We start from the raw sequence: 22,255 nt of genomic DNA, 5'->3' as shown, positions 1-22,255 counted from the left end.
TGAACTTAACTAGCATTTATCGGGTGCTTCAAGAGACCTAGAAATACAAGTTATTGATATCGGTCCTTACTGCAGGTGACTAAACCACATTGCAATATAGATTGAATACCTCAAGAAGCCACAGTGCACTGCTGACAGGGAAGTCTTCTTTTACCTCTACTACCAGCCACAGTGTGGTCATCCTATTCCTTCAAAGCTCCAAGATCTGGAGAAACAAGGATGATTTTCAGCAGAGAGAATTTTGATTACAGTAAGCCAGCTTATGAGAGATTACTATACCAGGAAAAGCTTTTCAGCCAGGGGTATGGAGATACCAACACCACACTGAATGAGAAAGCTGTGGCAGCCTACATAACAAAATGAAAAAAGCATCAAGATTGCAGGATTGTTCTCTTTCAATGACTACAAACAGAATTGAAGAACAAAGAGCATTCTAACAGCTGTTTGCTTTGTTTTCCTGGCACTAAGGTATTGCAAGTTAAAAAAAACCCACACAAAAAAACCCACAAAGGAGGAGTAAACATGACAACCTGAAAGTTCCAAGGAGCCATTTTTATTAACAGGACTGCCTTGAATGCATTAAGAGATTTAGTGAAATTTGTACAATGTATTTCCTCTTTCAACAAGAAGCTCTCAAGTAGTGTGGAGTATTTGTGATGGAAAGGCAGAAGCACTTCTACTGATCACAGAATGGCTTAGGTTGGAAGGGACCTTAGAGCTCTTCCCCACCATGGCAGGGACCTCTCAACTAGACTTGGCTGTTCAAGGCTTCATTCAACCTGGCCTTGAACACTGAAGAACTTCATCCTAACATCCAGTCTAAACCTACTCTCCCTCAGCTTCAAACCATTCCCCTTTTTCCTAGTCCTAGACACCCTTATGGAAAGTCCCTTCCCAATCTTCCTGTAGGATCTTTTCAGGTATTGGAATGCAGCTAAGGTCCCCCTGGACTCTTGTCCAGGCAGAACAACCCCAGCTCCCTTAGCCTACGCTCATAGCAGAGGTGCTCCAGCCCTTGGATCATTTTTGTGGCCCTCCTCTGGACTCACTCCAACAGCTCTGTGTCATCCTTATGCTGGGGACACCAGAACAGGACACAGTATTCAAGGTGGGGTCTCAGCAGAGCAGACCAAAGGGACAGAATCCCCTCTCTTGTCCTGCTGGCCACACTCCTCTTGATGCAGCCCAACACATGGCTGCCTTCTGAACTGCACAAAGGCACTGCCAGCTCATGGTGAGTTGCTCCTCCATCAATACACCTAAGCCTCTTTCTTCAGAGCTATTCTCAACCCACACTGCACGCAGCCTGAATTTGTGTCTGGGATTGGCCAACCCAGATGCAGGATCTTGCACTTTGACTTGCTGAACCTCATGGAGGTGGCACTGGTGGTATCATTTCTGTGTGTATGCATAATGTAAGGTTTGAAAGGAGAGAGCTGGTTTATTAGACCAGTACACTTTAAAAACTTGGTCTAAAGCCAGCTGTTCTCTCTCCCTCCAAACCTTTTCTCTCCCATCAACATGATCATGGTTACAAAAGCATTTGCATACAAATTAAAAATCTCCTTCAGTGAACTTACAAACTTGTATCTCCAGCTTTCCACTGCCATACTTAAACCCCTTAAGACAGCAGAAACATGAAACTTGTGTAGTTTCAACTTTGTATTGAATGCTCTAAAAACTCTTGATGTTCTCCTCAGTCCTAACAGAGACAAGCATTATGCTGCACGTCAAGCAGGAGCCCCAGATAACTAAACAAGCTTTGACACTGGAGGAGAGGGGGAGGCAGTAGCACTGGGGTCCTGGTGCTGCAGTGTAACCTGTAAGGTCCAGAGGGAAATCTAAATGGTGTATTTTTCTGTCTTCCTTGGGATGACAATGTCCAAATGCTTCAAAACATCACTGAACGTTTGTTACAAAACCTCCTGTCACTAAGAATAAAAATAGATGGATGAATAATGGTCAGGCTGGACCTTCTGCCTCTTGCCAGCAGTACTGAGCAGAAATTTTAAAAACAGCTTGTAAGCAATATGCAGCCAATCTAGACCTATGTATTCAGGTCCAGAATCATCAACATTAGAGATACATCAACTTACCTCTGAGTAGACACAAGGCAGGTTATTGCTGGTGTTCCTCACAGGACCCTGGTCCATTGACTGAAGTCAGGAAAGGAATTACTTGTTTCACATTCTTTTTTTCCCCCAACTATATTCACTGGCAGCACTGAGGAGATTATTTTTTTTCCTTTTTAAAAATTTGCATTCTGATTTTAATTAAGAATTATGACAACTTAATAGCAAGTACATCTTAAGAGATAAAAGAATGGGATTTCCCTGTTTGTTTTAATTAACTCCTTTGTAAATCTTCCTGCAATATCACCATTTTGATATTTTCATCAACTGCAAAGCAAGGATAATTCACATGTGCAAATAAAGATTAATCTGCTGGCTACACTGGCTAGCCCATGATGAAAGCAGAGCTTTACCTATCTTGAGAAAACTGCTCTCCATGCTGTATAATGAGTGGCTTCAGGGAGATTTGAGGGTAGGAATACTCAGCATTAGATACCAATTTCCTGAAGAGGAGTCACCTTTTAGGATAAGGTACAGCTGCAAAAGCTGTGCAGTCAAGAACCCTTGTGGTATTTGTCTGCTATACAATGTATTTGCACATCAGCAGTCACTTCTATCCAAATGGATACATCCAAATCAATGTCACTGATGTGAAACTGCCCTCTGATGAGGCAACCTGATCATTTAAAAAAGGCAGCAGCCATCCTTGCAAAGCATCCTGGTGCTACAAACTCATGGTTCCTGTACAGCCTTTCCTTCAGAAGAAAGAGTTCCTTGAAAATTATTTAACTGCTTTTTTAAATTGAACTTTGTACAACCCTTTCAGGTTGCTTTGAAGAAAAATGTTGAATCAATCCATATTCTAAAATGCCTCAGAAACAAGAAAAATCCCAGCAGTAAATCCACCTAATTAAGAGGGGGATGTATCTAGCCCGTAGGCTATTACCACATACTAGCTTAGTATTTTTAAACATACTATATGTGGAGCAGGAGGTAAGGAAGCTCTCCTCACTATTTCTCAAATGAAGCTGAGTAGATCTAACCCAAGTTACAGCAAGATAAGCCAGACAACTTAAGTGAGGAAAACTGTACTTTTTGCTCTGCTTTAGGGATGCTTCTGGCTCCCCAGTCTTCTGATTAAAGTCAGCCTGATAAAGCTGAAAATTACACTATGTGACTGGATTGTATGAGATTATCCTTCCCCTGAGAAGTGATTTATTTTAGTAACTCTTGATGAATAAGAAATTTGCTGCTCCAACACACTGCTCTTCTTGTGTGGGCATGGTTCCTTATTGCTTTGAGAGATCACATGAAAGAAACAAGAGAATGAGTGGCTTACATGTTCTTTATGGTTCAAAGGCAAATCTGTGTAAGACAGACTTTCAAGACCCACCAGTTTCATAAAAAGTGAAAACTGTTATCACTAGTTTGTAGGTTTAACTGCAAAAGTTACTGGCATATTTTCCATTTTTTGAGGAAAATCCGGTTTTGGTTTTGAGAGCTCTTGCTTTGTAGAATTTGAGGTTTCTTGGTCTTTGGACAATTCCAGAAGATATTGTATGTTACGTTTGAAAACGAGGCGAGGATCTGGTCCAGAAAGAGATGGGCAGTTGCAGCTCTCTCTTATTTTAAGAGCCTGTGAATACATAGGAAAACAAATGAAGCTCATTTAAACAAGAAAAGCAGAAAAAGGTTTCAGTCAGTGATGGGGCTTCCCTGCAAGGTCTGCATCTGCACACAAAGCTTAGTGGGTACAAAACTGAGTTGTTACTGAACAACTTTCCAACGGAAACCAAGAATTCCTGAGCAGAAATGTGGCAGTGTAGCTAAGACAAGAGGGAGGAAAAAAAACCCAAACAAACAAACCAAAACACCCTAAAATCTCAGTCTCTCAAAGAACGGATACTTTAAAAGTATCACAATCAAGTGATAGTTGTCCATATCAGTACCTTCTGCCTTTTAATTTATATTCATATGTAAGAAAAAAAGGGCTGTGAATAATTTACCTGATCAGGTATGTTCCGGTAAAGTAACTATATGAAGAAGCCTGGTTTGAAAGGAGGGAAAAATCTCCAGTAACATAACAGACATTTATTGTTTGGAACAGAGAGTCAGAAGGGTGATCAGTATAGTTAAGGTCCATAATGAAGGACTGGAATATACAACTTTCAAGCATTCTGAGAAAATAATGTCTCTAGAATATAAATGTTTATCTAGATAGAGATTAGCACTGAGACCAAACTTTCAGTTACTCCTGCTCACTGAGTGCTATTGTTTCCATTCTGCAGATTACAAAGTAGAGGCATGGAGGAACCAAAGAACTTCCCAAAGAATCAAAATCCATTAGCAGAGGCACTCTTGCCCTAGATCATCCTGTCCTGTGGGCAATCTGAGAAACACATGACGATGGATTAATCTCACATCTCAAAGGCACTGCAGAGAAATTGATATGAAACTGCATGAAGTCAGGTGTTAGAATGGATGTGAAGTTGGAGTTCATGTGAACAAAACTGAACTACCTTAACTAGTCCACACAAAGAGGCAGCTCATTTCAGAGCTCACAATGCATACCATACAACTAAGTCTGATGCAGTATTTTGCTAGTGGTTGTACACACTAGCTAGTACCCAAGGACTCTCCTCACAAGTAAGATCCCATGTATCATATAGCAAAATAGATTCAGAAATGCAGAGGGTTCTACATCTCTACTGAGAAGTATTTATTTATTTAATTTCTCTTTTCAAGATTTGCCAGATGAAACACCGAGAAAGCACCAAGTCAAAAACCAGCCTGATACTTCACATCAGACCTGTCCTAAACTGCAGCCAGGTGCCCTCTGATCAGTACTAGGAACTCTCAGCTGAAAGCCTTGGGTGATACATCTCTTCTAGATGGATAGAAGAGGAAAAAAGTAACACCATTTCCACAGCTGTGCTAGCACTGCAATTGAAAAACAGAGCAGGAATTTTTAACCTGTTTTATATACACTAACCTCAACTGAAATATCGAATTCAATATTCTAGTACACCTATGCATAAGTATTTGCCCATCACTTTGAAATGCTTTGGTTATCTTCCACAGGAGACACTAGAAACATCTTACTACAGCACTTTTTAACATGGAACAGCAGAGCTTCTTAATTCATTCCTTTGTAAAAGGAGGCAGCAAAACATATTTTGTCCCTAACTTTACTCGAGCAAACTGATGAAGAGTTTGCTGTAAATGATTAGAAACAACCAGAATTTAAATTTAACAACTGGTTTTGGAAAAAGACACATTCCAGTAACACAGCATTGAGTTTACCCAGCTGTTTCTTGATGAAATGTAACATTCCAATTACTGGATACACAAGTCTGGATTAGGCATGCAAATATTCCTCTTGTCTAACTTGAAAAAAACATGAATAAAGCTTTCAGTATTTGTTTTCTACTCTGTGATTGTCCATGTAGTCACCAAATGTAACTGTACTGCTGAACATTCTTCTGCTTCAGTGACCAATTAATTTCTAAACTGACGTTTATGACAACCAAGAGTTTCTCTTGTTCCTTTCCAGAACATAAGCTGCTGCAAGACTGCATTAACGTCAAGCAGCATTATTCAAGGCAAATGAAAATATAAAGATTTAGGCTGTATTCTGGAAAGGGCAATGTAATCCTCTTTTAAACTAATTTAGCAGGTTTATATCTCTGTTTTTTGTGGCTATGTGGTGCCTGGCCTGTTTCCACAGTTTCACTTGTCTAAAATACTGAAGTGACAACAGCAAAGGTAAAACACAATACTTCAGAGTTAACATTTTTACCCTGTTATGTTGCTGAGTTCTCGCGAGCTGTAAAGCTGTCCAAGGGGGTAGAAGGCATCTATTCAGCACCATCAACTCACAGGCAGTTGAGAAGGCTACAGTTACGAGAATGGAAAGCTATGCTGACATCTCATCTCACTGTGCAAGACAGCTATGTCTACACACTCTGGTGAAAGGAGCTTTTGTATATACGTTTGTGACGGCCATGCAAGAGGCAACCCTAGTCAGAAAGTGGTCTTTCCTCTGGCTCACTTGACTGATGCCATTTTGTTCTGTGTCAGTAGCTTTGTAACATCATTAAGATGCCAGGGACAGGCTAAGTAGCATACAATTTTGTTTTTCCTGAAAGTACAGCCCAATGTGGTCAGACTGTGCCTCCAAAATCACGAGCAGCTTCAAATCCACTCATTCTTTTTTGACAATTTGGGTAAGAAGACAAGTAAATGCATTAATGAGGCACATGCCTATTGAACAGTTCATTGGTTGTTTTTACTGAAGAGCATTCTCAATAAAGAAGATTGACAAATCTCAGGCAAGATTAACTAAACTAGAGGGAGCACCTAGATTCACCTGGGAAGTGAAAGTACATAAATGCTGCTCTTTTCAAGCTAACCTTCAGAGAGAAAATACTGCTGCTCAAGAGTAAAAATCATCTGCATGGTTACTGCTTCAGAGGATCTCAAACAGTATCAAAACTACTGTTTGTAAATGAAGCTGGTTTTCTTATCAGTACACCTGTAGTCACCTTCTCCAACATGTTGGGACAGGAGGAATGTGTAAGAGTTGGGACGTCTGCCTCATCCTCTTGTTTTCATATGAAGCCTACCAGCAGAGACAAATATGGTAAGAAGCAATTTGCAGCTCTCAGTATTAATCCTTCACCACTGTCACAAGAACCAGGCTAACTGCTGCATCTCCACCCCTTACAGTCCCCCTTTGAAGTGCACTCTACCTCTTGGCTGTCAGATCTCTCAGTATAAAAGCCACATCATGTGCTGGTCCTCAAACCAGGCCAAGGGTTGTAGTCTCTTGTGTATTAACTGTGATTACCTCAGCAGGCCTGACTTATGCTCTGACCTCGCAGTTCTGATGAAAAGTTAAGAAACAGCACAAGCATGGAGGGAGGAAAAAAAAACCCCAAACATTTAAATAATTACAAAAATAAGCACTGACTTCCAAAATAAATTACAAAGAGCAGGCACAGGGACACCAGCAGGCACTACAAATGAAGCACTGGTCAAAAAGATGATTGAAAGAATGGAGAGATTTTGTTATTTGACGGAGAATTAAACCAACATCAATATAACTGCAATAGAAAAGAAAAATGGTGACAAAATATTGAAAAACTTTATGGGAAGGATAGGTCAGTCATTTTTATTCTTATTTTTATTGAAATTTTCACGTTGATAGGCCTTAATTAATATATTCTACTCCTAGAAATCTCTGAAGTAATCTTCAGACCATAAGCAAAGATCAAATATCCAAACCTGGTTTTGAAAAGGAAGTAATAAATGTATATTAAATACCCCAAAGGCAGCAGACTGAGGAATAAGTAAAAACTATTGTAAAAACAATAAAAGCTCAATGTGGATTTGACAAGGGCAAGTCCTGCCAAAGTAAATTTATTAACTTTTTTTTTGCACAAATTAATTGACCTGGCAAACAAAAGAGAAGCAGTACAAGTGAGACATCCCAGCTTCCTGTTACTCTTGAATCAAAAGATCTCAACAAGGCACTTCCAAAAGGAATGGGAAGCAGGAGTTACACTGAATCAGAAATGGGATCTGAGCCAACACCATGATGACCAAAAAAGCATATGTCACATCAAGATGAATTTGTGCCACAAGGAAAGCTCAGTAGATAACCTTCTGCTTTATTCAGTAGAGCTGAGGCTTCAGCTGATATAGTGCTGTAGTCAAACAGCACACTAGGAAACAGGAAGACAGACTGTAGCCAGCCCATCAGAAATGAAAGGTTCAGAGAGGAACTAGAAGGTCCTGTAGCTTCTCTCTGGCACTACACTTCCACACTTTTTCTCTCCAGCACAGTGGGAAGCATCCTTCCTGCTACTACTACAAAACTCTTCTAAGATTTGTTTTTCCTGAGAAGAAATGCACAGGCTTTCACTGAGCATCTCACTGCCTTCCACATAGGAGTTCTAGCCGATTTCCATTTCGTATTTAGCAGCATATTCTGTTTTCCTAGTTTACAATCCAAATCTATCCCAATCTGAATGGGAAACCCTTTAAAAACAGGGTAAATCTTTTTAATTTTCTTTATTTCCCTTCCAGAGCAGCATCACTTATAGCTCTTTTGTTTACTAATTCCTCAGCTTGGCTGGAGTTTCCAACTTGTTCCGTAAACCAGATGCAAGGTCTTTAAAACGCACTTGACTTGCTCCCTGGCTTTTAATTATGTGAAAAGAGAATCCCTGTGATATTCCTGCTTTAATTCACATTTCCTGAGACTGTTAAGCCATCTCATTGAGACATGCAATTTCATTACCTGAAGACAAACTTCTCCCTTTGTGATCACATCTTACTGCTCAGAATTCTATAAAGCAATATCTGTATAGCCTGAGCAGTCCAAAAACTTCTCTACTTTGCCCAGCCACAGGAGCTGGCCTAATAATAGAAGTTGTATTGTCCTCAGTCATTTCAGCTTCAAAGCCATCAGCATATGGCACGCAACAATGCTCACAATGGATCTGATACCGAGTCTTAAGAAATAGAATTTCTTCACACAGAGATAAAAAGGCCCTTCTCCAAATCTGGTTTGCCCCCTGGGCTCTAAGTATCTAATGGCGACTAATCTATGGTAAACATCCTGTTCTAAAAGGCTTTAAATATCTGAACAATGGAATAAAAAGGTGCTGATATTGAACAACAACAAAGCCCTGGGATTCCCTTTAAATGCCAGAGATCCACCTTCAAGAAGGCAGCTCTCAGATGAAGGGGTAAATGCTTCAGAAAAGAAGCCTCCAACAACCTTTGCCTCCCTTCTTTCATTTTGACTCCACTTTTATAGAATTAACCTCATTTATGTAGTGAACTTCTGTTCAGGGCAGGAAGCCTTCAGCTGCTCTTTCTCATCCAAAGAATGTTTAAAGTAAAAGGCAAATGAAAGTATCTCCTCCTCAATTATCTCTTTGGAAGAATCTAGCTTCCACTGCTCTTGGAAATGAGAGTAGCTGTAAAAAAGATGAAGATTACTCCACCTGCTAAATTACAAGTGCTAAGACAGAAATAACTTGACTGCCAGTTCTACACAGTTGCTCAGTTATTTGTTTGCTCAGTCATGGGGTAGAAAAAAAAATTGATTTTATTACCACCTCATAAGCCAGTCAACTGTATGAAAATCCTGAGTCGTTTATGTTCAATCTAACTGAAAACTAAGGCCCCACAACAAGTATTATTTTCCGTTCAGGTGCTCTAATGCATTAGAAAAATCCATCAAAATAGTCTCACAACCTGTTTCCACAAAGTACAGGATTTGTGTGTATTCATTTAAAATGTTCAGTCTAGCCAGTCTCCAACCTCCTATCCCAAACACTGACTCTGATTTATGCTGTCATCTAGAATGCTTACTGCATTCATTCTCATCAAAGGATTCATGCAACCACCTCAACATTTAGTACTCCCTCTGCCAATATATCTTCAGCTGTCTGTACAATTTGGAATTGAGAAAGACTTCAAGTGACTGAGAGTTTAAAAAAAAAAAAAAGAAAAAAGAAATTGCCAGTTGGTTATGAGAAAGGGAAATTCCAAACAGTCTAGCTTGCTGAAAAAGTGGTCTTGTGAAGTGCTTTAACACTAGATTTTGAAAAGAAAAAAACCAGGCAAGGAACAATCTACACTATTGTTCTGTGCTCAAAACCTCTATATTTAAAGAAACAGTAAACAAACAAAGATAACTAAAGTTGGGACAATTCTCTGTCCTTAAGCTACAGCAAAATCCCTAAGCAGCTATCATCCACTTGGCATTCTTCTAAGAAGACATCTGAACAAAGAGAAGACTGCAAATTGATGGGTAATTGCATGGATTAGCTCAGGTTCCTTGGAATGGGGTAAAATTTGCTCTCTGATGTGATGAAAAAAAGCACAATACAAAGCCTACAGAGACCTATCGTAACCAGGGCTATTAAGGAATCTTTTACTGGAGATCCGACATTCATCTGAGGCAGGATTATGTGAGGTGTACTCCATCCCACATCAGTAAGAGACAGGGTATGACAGAACATTATTTGACAGCCTAGGGCTGGCTACCAAAGCAAGAAAAGTCAAGACAGTTTAGAGATCCGGCTTAAAAAAAACCTGGCTTCCAAAAAGGATGGGATCTGTGACACTCTCACATCTATACCAGGAAGGCCATGCAAAAGCAAGAATACTGTACTTCAATCAGAAAACATCTCTAGACTATAATTACTTTTTACCTGTGGGTTCTTAACTTTTCCTCACTTACTAAAACCTTTAAGGTGGAGAGCTTTGTAACAGGAAAATCCTGTAAGGCTAAAGAGAAAGATAAGCACGATGCTAAAAGACTGGGCTGTGAATCAATACCAAAGTAGCTGGTGAATCAATACCGAACTAGGCAGCCTTCCTAACAGACAATTCCTGAGACACAGACACAATTCCTAAGACACACTTTCTCCAACACTGCTCACCTCTGGGATAAGCCGGTCTAAGTGCTCAGCTCTGTTTTCATGAGAGGGGTGTGTGGAAAGCCACTCTGGTAACTTGGGCTCCCCTTGGATGCTTCTGGCTAACTCCATCTGTTGCCAAAACACGCTGCTTGCTCGTACATCCACACAGGCCTGTCGGCAAAAAGGAAATGCAGACACCACTGTATTTTTGAAGCAATATAAACACACATTCCAACAGATACTGAGTTACAAATGACATCTTCAATTTGCACCTTCCAAAGCATGTTTAGATGGCACATCTAACAGGAAAAGGCTGCTTTAAGAGGAGCCTGAGGCATGCCCTCATTCATTTTTACCAAGATGTGAAGGGCAGTGTTGAGAGGACAGAGCCAGGCTCTGCCCAGGGATGTCCAGTGATAGTACGAGGGGCAGTGGGTGCAAGCTGGAGCAGAGTAGGTTCCATGAGAAAAGAAGGGAAAACCTTTTCACTTTGAGGATGCCAGAGTCCTGGAACAGGCTGCCCAGAGAGGTTGTAGAGTCTCCTTTTCTGAAGACATTCAAAACCCACCTGGATGCATTCCTGCGTGACCTGCCCTAGGTGATCCTGCTTTGGCAGGAGGGTTGGACTGGATGATCTTATGAGATCCCTTCCAACCCCTAACATTCTGTGATTCTGTGTAAACACAGTAAAAAGCTAACCCAGATAAATACTGGATTTAATCCTTTAATATCTCTGTAATTCCACTTATCTTAAAAAGTCTACACTTGAATTAAGCAATTCAGAACACCACCAGACCCACAATTTCTGGCATTTCTTTAAAGGCTCAGCTGCTTATTCTAAGTTCCATTTGCTAGACAGTGCAGAAGCAGAACAGATTAATTGTCTCCACAGATTTAAGCAAATTTACAGGAAGAAATTTAGAGTCAGAAATATAAAGTGATGATAATTCATACCCAAATATCTCTAAAAATGAACTGCAAAGGCTTTTCTGTAAGTGATTACTCTGCCTTTTTCAAGGCTGATGTGTAATCCATAATGGGTTAAAACAGTAATTCTGCAGAACTAGGACTCTCATCTCTCTCCATCCAAGAATACACGTAACCATAGGACGCCTGTATCTCTCTCTACCCAAGTATATATGAGTTCTATGGTTAAATATAAAAGTGCCATTCAAAAATGGCATTTGTATATCACCAACAGACTCCTTTACTTGAATTTAACTGGAGAGGAAAAAATCAGAACAAGATTTCTTACCATAATTTCCATTTGTTTAAGAGAAAGAGAGAAGAGTGATCAGAAGGTAAGAAAATTACTTATTTTTTACTCTCCTAGGAACACAGAAACGATGGCCTAACCTTTGAATTTATTTGTTACAATTATCTTAATTGAAAGATTATATGCAGAAGCTGGGAAATGTTGAGATGTCACTTTGCTTGTTCCTCCCTGATATGATCCTATGTTTGAGGATTACAAAGCAGTGAGCACCCACACAATGGTTATTTTTTTTCACATGGATTGCATTATTCCCTTAAATGACTTCAAACTACAAATTCATTTTCAGTTCCACAAACAGTTACTTTTAAAAACTCTCCCTTGAAGAAATATTAATAACTATTAAGAGAAAGAAATTTTCCTTATGAAATATTAACACTAGATGGTGCTGCTCTCATTTTTATCTAACACTCCAGCTCTATTACACATAGCCAGCAATTAAAATGTTTTAGTTTTTCTAATTTAGATTTAAAATCCACAGGGACTTAAATTATGGGGAAAAAAAAAAAAAGCTAAGTAGTTTCTGACCAAATTTTTGTCTGACTTTAGCAAAGCTGCTTTACTTTTATTCCTGCAATTAGATAAAATCTTTAAATACTAAAAGAATATTGACATACATTGCAATTATCAGCAAAGAAAACTTAAAACTTAACCACAACATCAACAAATCCTTCAGTTTTTCTGAGTTGTTGAGGATGATATAGATCAGAATATTCTAGGTACACTGCAATATAGTAAGGGGATTCCTCAGAACTTCTTACAGTGAAACAAAAATCTCAAGGGTAATTTCTATCTTTACATACAATTCAATATACTCTGCTTATGGATGCTCACTAATGGGCGTTCTCTTTATAAACATATAGCTTTTTCTTCCTCTAATAGTAGTAAACTACATAGAAAGTAGACTGTGCGGTTAGTGATGCACAACTTCACAAACTTCCATTTTACTAATTCAGACAGGATGACTTTGCAATTCCCCACAAAGTGTTTCATTGCCCACTACTTGATCTTAAACAATTTTGGAACCCACACACACACTACAAAACTCCTTGATATAAATGGAAAATAGAAAACTGGTAAATTTCTAATGAAAGAAATGAGTTGTAGTCACCTTTGCTGCAAGCTCAAGTCCCACTTTATCAGCTTCAACTTCCAATATTCTGCTGTATGGTCTGGCAAACACAAACTGCAAGGAAGCACATCAAAACTCATGAGTTTCAATGGATACAAAACTACAACACTGTAGCTACTTTTCTAACCTCATAACAAACTATGTTTATCCATGTCCACATTGCATGAGATCAGTACCAAGTTTTCTTAGTGTAACCTTTAATTCCATTATATGTAATTAATTGACCCTGTATTTGGTGGAAATTAATTCAACTTATACGTATTTCCATGGTCCCTCTCAGCAGCTATTCCCACAGCATTTTGTAGCAACTAAAGAGTCACTGCCAACTTTAAACTAGAATTTGTTTACTTCGTTTTTATTCACATAAAGATTTCTGGTGTAGCAACAAACATAAGCCTAAGACGACTCTGATGTCATTCCACATAGCAATTCTTATGCCAGATAATGCTTATAACCAAGCAGGGTTCCAGATTGTTATGTTCTGATTGTTATCAATATTTAATTAACATAAAAGAGACTTAAAACATCCCCCTGACATGTTTAAGAATTCTATGTATTTTGTCTCTGGATCTAAAATTAAACCCATAAGATAGTCTGAATCTCTTAAAAAAACTTGAGCTCTCCTTCAGTGTGCTTCTAGCCAACAATGCCTCAGAAGTGGACACTTAAAAGAGTCTCGAGGCATCTAACATACAACACCACTTTTCTGCTACTGAAAATGAATTATTTAAAAGAATCTTTTGTGAATGTGCTGGAATGAAAAATTTAAGATTTTTATTTTTTTCAAACTCTGATCTAAAATCCTTGTCAGAAATTGGACATAGGACAGATTTGATTTTTCAAATCAATTCTCACAGCTGCTAGTGTTATGTTGAAGAAAATGAAGTTCCAGAAAAGCTGACTATCCAAAATCATCAGTTTCCACATGACACTAAAAGTTCATGGTGTGAGGTGGACGTGAAAGGGAATATTAAGAACTGTATCTAGTGTGCAGTGATCTAGCACCGTAAGGAGGTACATAGTAGTGTGCAGGACAGGAAACTCATGAGGCATGCTTTGTGCTATTCCAAGAATAAAGCGCTAGTTCCCTTATAAAAAGCAAAGCCAACATGTTTCAGCTCAGAAACACACAGCCAAAGAACCACCACAAATGAGTTCCAGAAGAGAACTTAATTTCTTAAGGCAAGCAGAACTCCTAGCTTTGCAGAAAAAAAGGCAGAACTGGCACTAACGTGCTAAAAGGCCTACAGAGGGTCACTGGAAACTGCTTATAACCAATAATAAAAAATAAACAGTGGTGAGCAGATTAAAAAGTTAAGCCTCTAAGGACGCAAAAGAAAACTGAAACAGGAGCAAGTACTGCAATATGGTTTACATAACCCTTTCAAAGAGTGCAATGCTAAAACTAAAAAAAAAAATTAAGTAAATATATATAGTTAGGGAACAAGAGAAAAAGGAACATCCTGGGACGAGAAATTGTGCAGAAAGATTAATTTTCATGTAAGCACAATAGGCAAGCACTGAATGGAGGAAAGCAACACTGGGGGACTAACAGAAACAAAAATTTGTCTCAGTGCCTTTTGTACATGGGATGAAAGCTTTGCCAGTATTAATCACTTTATTCTGCATAGCATGTGGATATGCCTAATGTTACTGAAGAGTTTGATCAGCGTTTCAAACCAGGACATTACTGTATGCTAACGCTATGATAGATCTTTTCTACAGGACATAGGACTGCATTTTCACTCTACAGCACAACTCCAATCCATGATGCCAAAATACCAGTTGCAATAAGCCTAGAAGAGGAGAAAAGATGCTGACAGGGAGTTAAATCTTGCTGTCTAAATTATGAGCAGTCTCAGGATTGATTCACACTTTGTTTTTTCCAAATTCAGCTCTTCAAAATGCTGGCTAGCATTCATCAATGTATTGGTTTCTTAGCTACTTGTACAAATATCCAAGCTCTTTAGAGATAATTTATGTTCAGAATCCACACATTAGCATAAGAACTACCAAAACAGATTGCTTATGTTTAATTTCATGGTTTGGAGGAACCAGGGGAAATCTCAGAAAAAGCATCAAGGAAAGTCAAAGAAAGCAAAGAGTTCTTTTGCTTAAATTCAGATTCAAGTTTTATGATGTAAGCAAATTTCTTCTTTAAAAAACCCACTTTAAAAAAAAGGATTCTTAACTGTCAGGAGACAGTGAATTAGACTGCTTTAGAAAACTGGCACAACAAAGCCTCTGAATTTTACTTTACTAGAATATATGCTGTCTGAAAGAATTATCTCAGTAAGTTTTATTATAGAAGTGGTTAGATTCTCAATTTTCTGATCTTGGAGACCATTCCTACTACTAACAATGTATTTAAAGAAGTCGTCCATATACTTTATTTGGTTTAGAAATGTTGTAAGAACTACTCAAAATAAAAACACGGCATTTCAACATACACAACAATTATCTAGCTTAATTGACAGGCAGATTATCAGAGCATGCCCAGCTAAATCCAGACATTTAAGGAGATCTAAAGTTCTTCAAGATAACAAATGAAAATCCAGATCAACTAAAGCAGATGGAGAATAACAAAACCATATTTCATTCAAAAACTTAAACGCTGATTTTTGCTGATAGTACTTCTCTTACCTTTTCCCCCAAACATACCATTTAATGGCACTATCTCCCAAAGACAACCCATGTTTTCCCATGGAACTCAAGAAGGATAACATAAAACATCACTCTCACCTCCTTCAGCTTGCTCTGAATCCACTGGCCAACAACTGCCAGACTATCACGAGGACAGATGGCCCAAATCAGAGTGAGGAAGATGAGCGACAGAAAATCCAAGAAGTGAACCAGGCTGGCTTTCTCTGCCTGCAAACAGAAATTGCCCATTTTGAATTTCCTCCTGCTGGACATTTCTTTACAAAGTAACAGAATTTAGAAAGACTTTAAAAAAATCACTTGGATTTTTTTCTTTGTTTTGTTTCCTATGCAGCCACAGGAAGAGGGCAAGCACAAGCTCCTCTGCTGGCACAAAAAAAGTCCGGTTGGATCCAATGTACTTTCAGTCTAGCATCCACACCAACTGCATAAATACAGCTGGAACAAATACGTTTTGGCTATTGAGAGATCCGAAGCTTGAGCTAAGACAACAGCAGAATGCAGAGAGTTCTTTAGTGAAAAGGCCATGAAAAATCTCAGTTGGGATGAAAAAAATCTATAGAAAGACCTACAGTTCAGTTGATTAGATAGTGTTGGATGATAGGTTGGACTCAATCTCAAAGGTCTTTTCCAACCTGGTTAATTCTATTCTGTTCTAAATTGAGAAAAGATAGATATTACTTAGACAGGATCATTAATGGGACGAGGGGACTCTAGGCATAATATATTAATTTTTCTTTTCTGTTGCACCCACTTAATTTCAGAAACTGAGAGATCTTGGAGAAACAAACTGCCATGCTTTCGTTTTTCAGAGCTCTGTCTGACACGAAACCAATTCACCTGAGCACTTCGAAGCCAGATCATACAATGTTTCCCTATGTCTGTTGGGTGACAGGTTCAACACAAACAAGATAAATTCTTTTATACTATTAGAGATGCTTTTTATTTTTGTTTAGAAATTTAACAGATTAGTTGGCTCAACAGAGCCCAAGAAACCATGATATGAACTGCTGCCCATCCAAAATCATGCAACATGCAGTAAAACAACTCTCCTGTATTTCCACTGCCTTTACAATGTATCTCCCATTCCCAGATGGGGTTCACAGTTTGGAGGCAAAGAAGCACTTGCTAGTTAATCATCTCAATCTAGATCATTATAAGCTGTATTTCTACACCACCCTCCTTTTTTTTTTTTTCCCCATGGTTGCAACTACAAAGTGCAACAAAATTAATACACCCATTCTGTTAAAATGCTGAAGAACTACCAATTTCAACACATCCATGTAAAGATATCAAAAAAATCAAGTCTGTGAAAGCAATCCTCTGTAAACACAAATCCAAGTTCCAGGCATTCCTAAATGTGGCATTCCAATGCTGGTGTGCTACTATAATAAAAATATGATCTATTTTAGAGTAATTTATTAAAGTATATCCACTTCTGTAGATACTAACAAGTGTAGTAGTAGCAAACTGAGTTGCTGAGTGTCTCTAGCTCCTTCTGTGTGCACTCCAGGAGGAGAGACACCTGCAGACCACATTCCAAATGACTGCTAATAGCGAGTCATAATCCATCTGTACAGCTATGAAAAAAGCCCTGGCAGATTTAACTAACACTGACTATTACAGGACTTCCAACAGTTATTGAGAACATGAGTAATACTGTAGCAGAGCACTCCCATTTCAAAGTCAGTTCTTCTTAAGGGTTACACTCAAACTTTGGTTGGTAGCAACAGGAAAAATCTTAATTAGAATTAAAGAATTGTAGACAGCTTTCTTCAAATGCTTACTGCATGCTCCAGCACAGCGTGAGCTATTTCATGTCCCAGAATGAAAGACAGCTGGTGAACATCAGAAACTGCATCAAGCAATCCCGTGAAAACAAACACCTGACCATTCTAGGAACAAAGAGAGAGTAAAAATTAAGTATATGACACAAATAAAATGCTGTTTCAACATTACTAATGATTTCTGTACTGGGTTCAACTTACTGGAAGCACAAAAGCATTTATATCTGGTTCATCTACCACATGGATAACCCACTGGAGGGCTGAGATCCGTGGGATGTCCTTATTGCTTTCAGATAAGTGCCCCAAAACTGTCTCCACCACCCGATAGCGTGCATCTGTCTCAGGTAACATTTTACTTTGGAATTCTTCCATCCACTAAAAAAAAAAATAAAATAATAAAATAACCAAATAAATAAATTATTGATTGCCATGAAGCACAAACACAGTAAATTATTATTTGCTAAACTAATTTAGTGGCTACACACAACTTACTTGAATCTAGCTTTTAATACATCTTTCTTTCATATAATCTGAGCTAATATATTGCAATTCAGGTTTTCAGACCCACAACACTTAACAAACTGAAAAAGCAGAAAACTAACAACATGTCAAAACTAAGGTAGCATAAAATTGGTCATACAGCCCCCTGTATCTGGCATTTTCTTAATATACAGTTAAGCCTGGCATCACCAGTTGGCAAATCTTTCTTTACCTTCCGGGATTCCCATCTGAATTTATTGCTTTTCTGCAGAGTTCTGTTGTAATTTGTAAAGTGGACAAATTCATACAAAAGATTTAATTTGAATAGATCCTTGTACTGCTTCTGATCTTATTCCCCATTCTCTGTCAGACAGGAATACAGGGACATTTGGATATAATTATCAAGTGTCACCAGCTTTAGAACCCAAAGTTGAAGAAATTGGTTCGCTGGACAGTTTAAAAGAAAGCAATTAAAGAAAAATGAGCTAATCCAATGATTTTAAAAAGAACAAATAGAATTGAATGCAAGTGGAAGTATTACCTTACAAAGTGACAGTTTAAGAGCAAGGACCTTGAGCGAGTTCCAAAGAATGCTCAAATCAACACAGAAAATGAGACAGATCTCAGCATATACCTATTAGCTGTCCTTTTATTGCCTCTGCCAGATTTCTATATATCTTATTACAGAAACACAGTTAGAAACCTTGCTACACACATGGAATATGCCCTTTAGCTACCCTGAGCAGTTTGCTGATGGAAAAGGAACTCTTGAAAATGGTGAAGATGAGAGGAGGGGGGTAACTGATGGGGGTGCCCTGCAGGGTTCTGTGCATGAAGTTCAAAACTGAGCAAGAGTACCACAAGGTTTGTTTGCCCATCTCATTAACTGGACATTAACAGTTTTAGAGTATTTTGCATTTGTTTTGAAACTCTTACCATATCATACTCCATCTGTGACAGTTGCCTAAAATGCTCTTTTCCAAACACCAACAGTCGAGGACGCCCAGTCATGGGTGTCTCCTCTAAGTGAGTAAAATAAAATATGACAAATAAAACTCCTAAGCTACTGACACCCAGGAGTATCTTCCACTTATTTTTTCTTGCACTTTCTTTTAAAAGTTCCCGTTTATTAGGAGGAAGTGCCTTCCACCAATTTCTTATGCTCCTGTAAGATACAAACAGTGTTAACTTAAGACATCATTTAGTCTCTCCTCATGTAAGACCTTAGGGCAGGTTACAGTGCAATTGGCTTCTACTCCATTTTTCCCCTCCCACAAGAGAATAAAGAATGCCCCCTTAGTGTCTTTGTTCATGTCCCTAGCACATGTAAATGAGAACAAGAAGAGCAGAAGATACATTTAACACATCTGAAAATGGAAGCAACTTCTTGTTGAGCAAATTATCAATCTAGGTAGGCCCCAGTCCTTCAGAATTTTGCAGATATTGAAATGACACCACTACTACAAATACACTACCATTCTCCACAAGCTCACACATACATCTTTGCATAACAAAGTCTTACAGTCAGAGAAGAGGCAATATAGTATTTTACCTGCCAAGAATGATTGCAAGCAATTTTTGAGCTGGCTTAATAATAATCCAGAAAAGAGGAACTGGTGCAGCCTGAAATGACGGTGATGTGTGAAGACACCTGATGATCTGAATGTTCCAAGCACAAAAAGGATGTGGGTGCTGCCCTGTAGAACTGATGTGGAAGGATGGGGCCTTCTCCTGTTGTGTCCAAGCAGACTGAAAGCAAAATCTTCCCCAACTGTGGTATGCATTCCTGTACACTTCTGTATTTGAGGCATTCAAAAGACATCTCTGTCCTTTACTGATGGAGTTCTTATAGTAGTTAGGGCTTCCAGTCAAAGCACAGTATCTAGCACTTCCACTCAAATGCAGCTTTTGACATGTATCTTGTGTAAAAGGGGGCTGAGTTTGGCTATATCCTGCATGAGATCTGTAGAGATTACTGCACTTCCCCTGCTTGGTGAAAGAAGTCAGATGAAAGAAAATACAGTTCCTGCATGGAAACTTTAGACCCCAGATGATATTCATAACTTCTTTGGTTGGTCACCCTGAAACAAAGGCGGGGGGAAATAGCATAGAAGCATTAAGAAAACCACCTCGACCTAGTGCAAAGCTTTGAAACATTGTGTGATCTAAAGAGGTGGCAGGTGTTTGCTTGTCAACAACTGCACTGCATTCTATTGCAGTCTTAAGGCACTAAAGTGCTTTCAAATGTGAAAAAGCCATTGTCCTTTATCACTGAGAACAACCACAAAAAAAAAAAAAAAAGCATGATTCTTTTTTTCTCTTTCACTTTTATTACCACCAGATCAGACCAACTACAGGTGTCCCTCATTGAAGGCATGTGTCTATCATCACCCTTGGGTGATTGTCTCCTTGCCACCAGTGTCATACCTACACACTGAGGAAAACCAGGATCTGTTGAGCGTTTTGCTAATAGTTCGCTGCTGAACGCAGGGTACATAACTGCTGCACCAGGCCTAGAAACAAAACTCCACAGCGAAACGCTGTGTCTCCCTGTCGCTATCCTGACGGGGGGGCACGCAAACCCCTTCCCGCCGGGCCCGGCACGGCTCTCGGCCTCCCCCGCTCAAGGGCCCCGCGGCGGTCATCTTCCCGCGCTGGCCCTACCAGCGGACTCCGCTTCTCCCCCTCTATGGCAGGCATTGCTGCCCTCTAAGAAGAGCCGCGTCCGCCTTTTCTTTGTGTCCCCTTTCGGGCAGCAGCCTGACGCCCCGAGAAGCCCTTGCGGACCTCTGCAGCCGACCCTCACATGAGTCTGGCATCCCTCATGCGAGCAACCCCGTCGCGACCTCCGTGCTGGCATGACTATCGTGAGAGGGGCTGACGTGAGGAGGCGGGGGAAGGAGGAAAGAGAGAGACGAGTCACTAAGGCTGGAGGAGGCAACTGTGGCCGCCTTGTGATGTACTCCGGAAAAGATCTCCTCCACCAGGCACCCCTACTCACCACCTCGAGAGGCGGCGGCGGAGGGGTCAGAGCAGGCCGACGCGGAGACGCCGTGATACCGGTCCACGGCGGACAGCGGGAAGAGTCCAACGCGGCCCCAGCGGGCGCCCGGGCTCTGTGCCCTTCTCCTCAGGCGGCGGCGGCGGCTACCCCTCCCGCCACCGCCGCGGCCCTCGCGCAAGCTCCGCCCCGCGCCTCAAGCCCCGCGCGTGCCGTGAGGGGGCGGCTGCGGTCCCTGTGCCGCCATTTTGTTACTGCGTGGCCAGCAGTCGGGGCCGCTAGGGCTGTTTTGGGGTGCATTAAGAAGTGATTGACAAGCAGATTGATGAAGGTTCTTCCCTTTCATTCTGCCCCGGTGAGGCCGCATCTGGAGTATTGTGCCCAGTTCTGCTCCCCAGTTTAAAGAGACGGGGAACTACTGGAGAGACTCCAGCAGAGGCTACAAAGGTGCTGAGGGGACCGGAGCATCTCTGACAAAGAGAGGCTGAGAGACCTGGGGCTGTTTAGCCTGCAGAAGACTAAGAGGGGACTTTATGCTGATCAGTATCTAAAGGGCAGCCGCCAAAAGCATGGGATCAGTCTCTTCTCAGTGGTGCCCAGTGATAGGACAAGGGGCAATGGGCTCAGACTACGGGAAGTTCGATCTAAACTTAAGGGAAAGCTTTAACTCTGAGGGTGCTAGAGCGCTGGAACCGGCTGCCCACAGAGGTGGTGGAGTCTGTGCTACGTGACCTGCCTTAGATGATCGTGCTCTGGCAGGGGGGCTGAGCTGGATGATCTTTCAAGGTCTCTTCCAACCCCATGTGTGATTCACACAAGCAAACGTCAAAAGTGCAGAAAAATGTTTTAACTGTAAATATAAAAAATACTTTTCTGTATATTCAGGTTGAAACGATTTGGTTCAAAAGTCTTTCTGCTACCAATTTTGATCATGGCAATTAAACAGTTGACAGGTAAAATGTACAGTCTTCAGCTTCAAATGAAAAAGCTTGCTGTAAAATAGTGAAATGTTGGGCTTTTATGTAAAGCTAAGTAAAATTGATGGGTTTGTGAAAGTTTCAGTGCAGTTCACTTCAGCTCGAGTGTGGGCTAAAATCTTGGCAAAGAATTAGCCTTTTGCAAGTCAGAAATTGGATTTAAAGCCACTTAGCCTGTTTGGCCAGATGAAATCCCAGGAGTTAAAGGACTGGGCAGTACCTTTCATAAATAGCAAGATTGTTCTGAATCTTCTTCACTACAACACCCAGACTTGGTCCTCTGAGTGTATTGTGGCAACTTGTCCTTTGCCCCACTGACATACCAGTTAGTAGATAGTATTTTAGAAATTAATAGTTAATAATTATTCCTGCTTATTATCTGTTATTAATATGGGGGGGGGGGGAAGTAGATTCAATGTCCCAAAGATGAA

General features: G+C 40.0%; 1 protein-coding gene across 1 annotated transcript; it reads right to left on the bottom strand.

Annotated features, from left to right (window-relative positions):
* Nucleotides 1-2,307: 2,307 nt before the first annotated feature.
* Nucleotides 2,308-20,898, bottom strand: OMA1 (OMA1 zinc metallopeptidase). The gene is made up of 9 exons (XM_009902178.2): nt 20,848-20,898; nt 19,399-19,927; nt 18,783-19,011; nt 17,568-17,741; nt 17,367-17,474; nt 15,661-15,789; nt 12,898-12,972; nt 10,535-10,684; nt 2,308-3,708 (listed from the first exon to the last, which is right to left on the bottom strand). Exons 2-9 carry the CDS (start codon nt 19,905-19,907, stop codon nt 3,496-3,498), a joined length of 1,587 nt encoding a protein of 528 aa, XP_009900480.2. The 5' UTR covers nt 19,908-19,927; nt 20,848-20,898; the 3' UTR covers nt 2,308-3,495.
* Nucleotides 20,899-22,255: the final 1,357 nt, after the last annotated feature.

This window comes from Dryobates pubescens, chromosome 11 (assembly GCF_014839835.1).
Source record: "Dryobates pubescens isolate bDryPub1 chromosome 11, bDryPub1.pri, whole genome shotgun sequence".
Lineage (NCBI taxonomy): Eukaryota > Metazoa > Chordata > Aves > Piciformes > Picidae > Dryobates > Dryobates pubescens.
The sequence above is the reverse complement of the archived record's forward strand: the minus strand, read 5'-3'. Positions and strand labels throughout refer to the sequence as shown.